The 8,241-nt window shown below is 32.4% G+C and overlaps 1 protein-coding gene across 1 annotated transcript; it reads left to right on the forward strand.

The window, feature by feature from the left end:
* The first annotated feature begins 281 nt into the window (after positions 1–281).
* LOC150075574 (uncharacterized) lies at positions 282–1,289 on the forward strand. The gene has a single exon (XM_090388560.1). It carries the CDS (start codon positions 282–284, stop codon positions 1,287–1,289), a length of 1,008 nt encoding a protein of 335 aa, XP_090244686.1.
* The last annotated feature ends 6,952 nt before the right edge of the window (positions 1,290–8,241 follow it).

Genomic DNA, 8,241 nt, shown 5'->3' on the forward strand with positions numbered 1-8,241 from the left:
TTATAGAATTCTAATTTCCAGTTTAGGACCTTGTCAACTTGTAGTTTAAAATGGACAGGCAAATGGTCGATTCTGGTGTATAGAAGTAAAAATATTTTTAATTTGTCATCTTTCTAAGATGAAAAGGTCCATTTATTTTATTGGTTATGTGCATTAACTTCATTAGTAATTTTTTTTTGTTTGTTTTTCAGATTGAAAACGATGAACAGATGTACACAATAATCACAACAATATGTAGTTGAAAAGCAACTGTATTCTAAGGAATAATCAGCAATCTAAAAATGTCTGATGAAATTATCAAGGAGGCTGTTTTGCAAGAACAAAATCATCTCTCACAAAAAACTGTGGAATTGCAGGAAACTTCAGTATCTCAACTTAAAAATAAGCAGAATGAAATTGTACAAACAAGAATGAGAGAAACAATGACTTACAGGAGGCCATTCTCAAAGAATAAATTCACTGAAACAAGAAGAAACGCTGTTGTGCAGAAGCATGCAAAATGTGCTGTCCGTGGGAAGATATATTCATATTCAAGTCAAGTCAGAAGACATTTAGTTCATACTCCGGATAAGCCCTTCTCTTGTGATATATGTGGCAAGGCATTTTCACGTTCAGATAATATGAAAACACATTTATTAGTTCACACACAAGAAAAACCCTACGTTTGTGAGATATGTGGCAAAGCATTTTCACAGAAAGGAAATCTGAAAACACATTTATTGGTTCACACTCAGGAGAAACCCTTCGTTTGTGAAATGTGTGGCAAAGCATTTTCACTTTCAGGTAATTTGACACAGCATTTATTGGTTCACACACGGGAAAAACCCTTTTCCTGTGAAATATGTGGCAAAGCATTTTCACTTTTAGGTAATTTGAAAACACATTTATTGGTTCACATTCAGGAGAAACCAATCACTTGTGAAATATGTGGCAAGGCATTTTCACAATCATCTATTCTAAAATCACATATACTAGTTCACACTCAGGAGAAAGCCTTCTCTTGCGAAGTATGTGGCAAGGCATTTTCACATTCAGGTAACATGAAAACACACTTATTGATTCATACCCAGGAGAAACCGTTCCCTTGTGAAATGTGTGGGAAGGCATTTTCACGATCAAGTGTTCTGAAAACACATTTATTAGTGCACACTAAGGAGAAACCCTTTTCTTGTGGAATTTGTGAAAAGGCATTTTCACAGTCAAGTAGACTGAAAAAACATCTACTAGTACACAGTAGAAACCCTCCTGTGAAATGTGTTGAAGATATTTTCGACATTGGATCCCTATAGTAGAAACTGTTCGATTATGATATCTGACAGTACTTTCAGGCTCAAGGAATCCAAGAAAGACCAAAAGATATATTTTGTCTTATTAGTTAATCTAGGTATGAACCCGTTCTTGTAAAATATTTGCAAAATTTTCAATCATAATATATTATTAAATTATCGCCCACCTTTTTTGTGTGTTGCAGGAAAAGAGTTTGCTTCATTGCATCATTTATCCTTACTAATAATAATATATAGGATGTTGGAAAAGTCTGGAATCAATGGTAAAAATGTTTTTCTTTACAAGTGAAAAATTTAGATGTAAGGGTGGAAATAGTCCTCCTTTGTGGTTGTCAGTGATGGACCCAGAGGGAAGTGGCAGACGAGTTTAACGCTAGGGGATTCCTGAAGGCACAGGTATATGTTGTAAAAATCTGAGACCTTTGTCATCTTAGGGAGTGAATTACCAAGGCTTGTGCTGCTGTTGATGCCAATATGCTGAAAAGAATCCAAACAAACATGGTACACCAGCTGAGAAAATGCATGGAGAGTTAGGGTGGACAGTGTAAATCCCATTGGTTCCAAACTTTTCGGACACCCTGTATATATAACATTTTCACACAGATGTAACCAAAAAAGATGTCATAATATCCAGTAATAATTAGCTATAACTAGTATGTTATTATACGTTGCGAATTAGAAAAACCAAGAATTGATATCGCATTTGGGATTTTTCTTTCAGGGAGGTAGAAGATCAGATACTATATAATCAAAACTTTTGGTCATATGGTATCTGATATACAAAATCTGAATGAAGTGTTTATGTATGAAATGAATAGACTGTTCATATATATATATATATATATATATAACAAAAAAGTATTTGATCGTATAATGTATATATTCAACAGTTCATTTCCAGTAAAAATGAAAGCATTCTATCGGTGTATATTTCTCATATGTAGACAGCCACCTATAACTTTAAAATGATGCTGTTGATGTCAAACAGTAACTAGCCAATCCTGCATTGACCTATACCAAAGGTTTCCCAAGTGTGGGCTTCCCTCAAGTGCACTTGGTTTTGGGGGAGGATATATGTTGTTTTATTTCAATTTTAATTAATTTTTTCATTTTATTTTAATCTTTGAGATTAAGTGTATTGAAGAATGTTTCATAAAAGTAATTGTGAAATAATGATATTACAGAAAAGGGAACCTGGAAAAAAAAAAAAAAGTGGCATTTTGGTTTTGATAGATTTTTTTTTCTCTGTTGGGACAACAGTTTAAAATATTGTATTGTAAGCATAATAGATTATTGGCTAAGATTATTATTTTTTTTTTAATGAAAAAAGAACTAAAAATATAAGTGACATACCACGTGCATATCGGTGGTTTAATAAATACCAAAAGTACATTTATTTTGAAGCCAAAAGTAACTTTGTAGTGAACTTCTGCAGTGTTATGCATAGAGTACAGAAATACAACTGTTATTATCCACTTCTCATCATGGTTGGTTTAACCCTATGTGGTTAAATGCTTGAACATTTATTCTTCACCCCCAAGACATTTTGCAGTGTTGGATTATTAAATATACTTTTATATTTTATAAAAGCTTATTGTCAGCAGGATATGCAAAATCAGAATGAATACAAAAATACTAGTTAACATAAAATACCTTCCAGGCATTGATCATTTTCCTTATTCTGTTTTTCATTGTATAAGTTGAGTGGGCCGACTCTGTCCTGTGAACGTGAGTAAACTGGCTCCCAGTCATTTTCAAAATATATATAATACATAGCCCACCGAAAAATATATCATGAAATTATGTTTATTGTCATTTTTATTATATTTGCTGTTATTAAATTGTTTATAACATTTTGATTGCGTGATGTCTATTAATCATTTAAATTTGTGCTATATGTCACGACTTGAGTAAGCAGCAGTGTTGCCAAGTGGTAAGCAAGCATAGCTTCTGGCAACTCTGGTAAGTAGGCATAGACTTGTGTGCAGTCAGTAGTAGTTCCTGGATTTAAGACTTTGCAAAATGTAATTGTAGTGCAAGTGTATCATGCATTTGAATGGCAAATGTCAGTGAATAAATTTATGAAGGTATTTATTGAAACCTGACATTTTGAAAAATTTGGATCAGGAGCTTGGATAGACAATGCAAAGAAAGTTTTGTCATCATTTGGAAGCACATACAGATGTTAACATTTTTTTTATTTTTTTTCAAAAATGACATGAATTCCCTGAATTTCTGATGTAAATTTAGAAAATACTTTGCCCATTGCTACAACGGATATCGATTCACTGATAAAAAATAAACAGTATCAGCTCTTCAAATTTTATTTTGAATTTGTATTTTGTTTTTCTTATTAATAAAATTAATTATATGTACCGAGTATGTATAAATATTACAATAAATAACATAAAACTGTTTGACAATTTTTTCATTATACACCATTGTAATAATCATTTTGAATGAAAACAATTTGATAATGAAAATAATCCTAAAATTGTGGAAAGCAAAAAAAAATTTGGCCCACGTGTACTTCACAGACATTTTATTTGGCCTGCCATTTAAAAAGGTTGCCCACCCTTAGTATAAATAATGTATATTGACTTCTTATATGTACTTTTTTTTTTCTTTCCAGATCCAAGGAGATTAAATTCAGTAATAAATACAGAATCAAATGTACAGAATAAAGAATATAAAAAGTAACTATGTAATTAACAAATATATTGTAGTCGTACGATTTCATCATAAAAATTTCTGGTGAAATTAATAAGTAAGATATTTACAAGAAAAAACTTGTTATAACAAATGGCAGAATAATAGGTAACTTCAAAGTGTGACAGGTTAGAAATAATCAAAATTCCTTATTCAAGGAGAAATGGAAATAAAGCCATTCTCAGTGGATACATCTGTTGAAAGAGAGGGGGAAAAGTTGCAAACAGAAATGTACAATTTGCAAGAAGATGTATTCCAGTCAAGTCATTAGAAACTTAGTTTATTCTTGAGAGAAACTTTCTTTATAAAATATATGGCAAATCATTATATGGAGCTGGCAGTCTAAAATAAGGTTTAGTAGTTTTCACTCAAGAGAGACCATTCATTTGTGAAATGTGTTGCAGCATTTTCACAGTCAGGAAATCTAAGAACTACTTATTGATTCACTCTCAAGAGAAACCCTTCATTTTCACATTTAGGAAATCTGAAAAAACATTAATCCACTCTTCAAAAAAAGCCTTTGTTTGTGAAATATGTGGCAATGCATTTTCACTATTCAGAACTCTGAAGAAACTCTTCCTGATCCACATTTAGCAGAAACCTTTTTCTTGTATATGTGGAAAAAGCATTTTCAGAAACAGGTAGTCTAAAGCCACATTTATTAGTTCATACCCAGGAAAAGCCATGTGAAGTCTTGTGTGAAATGTTTGGCAAAGTATTTTCCCAGTCAGTTCATCTAAAAACACATTTAGTTAGATCACACTCATGAGAAACCATCCCCTTTTGAAACTTATGATAGTGTTTTCACTCTCAGGAAATCTAAAAGAAGCATTTATTAGTTCATACTCTTGAGAAACAATTCTCTTGTGATATATGTCACAAGGCATTTTCTCTTCTAGGAAATCTGAAAAGACATTTATCAGGTCACTCGGGACAGGCCCTTTCTTTGTGATATATGCAGCAAAGCATTTCAATGTTCAAGTAATCTCAAAGGTGATGGATTGGCATATATTGGGTTAGTATGAAAGTATGTTGTGAGATTTGTCACTGGCATTTTCATACTCTTTTCATGTAAAAACCCGTATAAAAATGCATTTTCCTAAACAACAACCTGAAAAAACATTTAATGGTACTTACATCCAGTAAAAATCCTAATGGAAGATTGAAGTTGCAATACATTTTCAGCCATCTGGATCTAAAAAGACATACTGGATTTTTCCCCAAGGAGAAATTGTGAGAAATGTGACAAACTTCACCAGCAAGGAGCTTAAAGTAGTAAAAATTAAATTAATTAATTTAGATGATAAATCTTAAGTTTAAAATTTTAACCTTCTGTCACTTGCGTACTCATTTCCAACAAGGATGCTCACATGGCTACTGTGTGATCCTCGGTTTTAATTATAAAAAATTAAGTTTTAGCTTTTTTACTGAATTGAAAATGGCAATATATTAATTATGATTTGCTAAATCCAATTAAAAATATTGAATGAAAATAAATGAGAGAAACCAATAAGTCTTTATCTTATCTTTTTTGAATTTTCAATGTCACTAACCTCCTAGATTGAACCTAAAATGCTCATGTGCCACCTGGAAGATGTAGCGTGAACATTTGTATTTTTGTCAGCTGTTTGCATTTAGCCAGCAAAAGCATTACAACATGATTAGATGCCTGTTGCTGGAATTTCACAGACACTAATTCCAGTTGCCTAGAAGAAGAGTAGATGCTTTTGCTCACCTGGCATCTGTTACATTTGAATACAGGAGTATTGAAGCAGACCTATGGAAAACTGATATCAATGGCATGTAACAGATTGATGCTAGCTCTCACTGGCTTTCACTAATCATGCTATCTAGCTGCCAATGTAATGTGAACTAAATATCCTCTTTATGAGAATTATAAGGAAATATAATGAAAGAATTATAAGAAAAAAATGCTCATTGAGTAACATTTAGAAATCAAAAAGCATATTGTGCATGGATTAATTGAGTGGCTTTTAAAACATTTTCAGTACTCTTGCCAAACTGATAACTTTAATGTTTTTTGTGAGTGCACTTTGGCATACATCTTACCAAAAATAGAAACTTTGAAATTTTTTTAATAAACGAATTACATTATCAATTTCAATTTTATCAGTCTTTTAATAGTTTTGTGTTAGCTCTCATCTGCATCATTAACTGTTTTTTTAATTGGCAAAGTATAGCTGTAAAAAAAAAATTCTTTATAGTTCCACGTTTCTGCTAAAAGTTGCCACATCCCCATTCCTATGCCAATTTACCATAGAGTTTTGGTTTTGTCTTTGATTCAGCAAACCTCAAATTATTGTCATACAATAGTTACAGCAAATTTTTTTTGTTTAACAAGACTGGTCACTGGTAACAAGATATTATGTGTTCATCTTAAATAATATATTAGACAAACAAATTAGTGCACTGCATTGCATCAAGTCTGTACATAGTAAGTCAACCAAATTTGATTACTTGGCATCGTTTATTTACATCTCATTTTGTGAATGCCTTCACGAGTTGCTTGACCATCATACTTTGAATAAGTAATGCTTCTCCAGAAGAGAAGACTATTGTTACTTATTCTCAGTAGATATCACAAGCCAGACAGCTGTTTCAGGGCTGTTTGGTCTTCATTCATGGGTGTGTACCCAGTGGTATAACGGCTGATGACCCAGTTGTGAAAAATATATGCATTAGATTTTGTTTTCTAGCATTCTCCACAAAACCCAAAAATAGCCTGCGTGTTATGAAACTAAAGACAAATGTGCTTGCTTCCTTAATCTGCTTTCTTCAGCTGAAAAGACAAGTCAGAATTTTAAAAACACCTACCCTAGACCGAAGTTGAAAATACTTTTCAGGAAACCCCATTATCGAGGGCTGGCAGCTAACTTACAAGATGCAGTGATTGTTTAACACTTCAGTGGTATCACCTAGGGCACCTCCATAGCTAGATGGGCAGGAGCAACAGCAGCAGTGCATATCACCTAGCCTGACAGGCCCTACAGAAAAATGTTTATTGCTTGCAAATTATTTGTTTGAAATTAATATTTGTTATTATTTGCATTCTTAATGGTATCTAGCCTTGCATGTACCACTTTTTTTCCCCTCTATTTGTACTGTTCATTTTGTGTAAACTGAGGGCTGTCTTTTGATGGTACATGATATCATTTGCTCCATTATGTCTGGCCGAGTACTGATCACTGTTATGTCATGTAGCGAAACACTGCTTTTCATCACAATGGTTAAAAGGGAATATAAAGTTAAAAAATTGTGTCCACGTGGCAGAGTACAATGACAATGATGATTACTGAACATATATTAAAAATATTTTAATTATGCTAAATTAACATACTCTTAATGGTTCTTTGATTGGTTTTAGCATTACTATATACGCTTTCTACCATTTGTGGGACCCCCTTTTTTGTTTCAATTATAAAAAATTAATTTTTAGGTTTTTTTACTGAATTGAAAGCGTTCTATTAATTATAATTGCTAAACCCAAATAAAAATAAAGCAGAGAAAGTAATAAAAATAATGTTTTTATCATATTTGAATTTAAGGTCATTCAACCTCAAATTGAATTGCAAACACTCACTTAGCACCTGGCAGATGCTGCACAAACATCTTGTGTTGTTGTCAGCTGTTTGTACTTAGTTTGATAAGCTGGTGAAACTAAAGCCTCTACAGCAAAATTATGACAGCACTCACTGGCATTTTGCAGATATCATTTTAAAGTATGAATTGAAAACAATAACGCTATTGCTCCCTTCGTTTATTAAACACCAAACAAGAAATTTTCTTGTAATTCATAGTATATTTCAGAGGAAAACAGAAAATATTGTAAAATCATTTATAAAATAGGGAAAGGTACACAGGAGGATTCTCTTGATTCAGTTTACAAATTTAACAAAAAAAAAAAAAAAAAATTTTTTAAATTGGTGTCAGAGGCCATATTTGCAGTGGAGAGTTAAAAAAAAAAAAAGAACTTTGCTGATGACAGTACTCCAGAAGTACAACAAAGTTTGCAGATGTACTTCTGCTACAGCTATGCTTTGGTAGGAGATGGCATAAGGGTCAGAAATTCAACAACTACTATTAGGAGTAATGAAATCTAATTTAATATTGCTAACCAATTGCTGCTTGAGGTTTCCACAACTGACCTCACTGATCTGCTTCAAGCTTACAATGGAGAGCTCACAAATGAAGACCTTGAAATAGGAAAATGTGAAGAAGCTGAGGA

This window comes from Mastigoproctus giganteus, chromosome 14, assembly GCF_048544385.1.
Source record: "Mastigoproctus giganteus isolate SK-2022 chromosome 14, ASM4854438v1, whole genome shotgun sequence".
NCBI lineage: Eukaryota > Metazoa > Arthropoda > Arachnida > Uropygi > Thelyphonidae > Mastigoproctus > Mastigoproctus giganteus.

What these genes read in the sequence shown, in the direction of transcription:
- LOC150075574 (XM_090388560.1), top strand. Translation starts at nt 282, where the DNA reads ATGTCTGATGAAATTATCAAGGAGGCTGTTTTGCAAGAACAAAATCAT.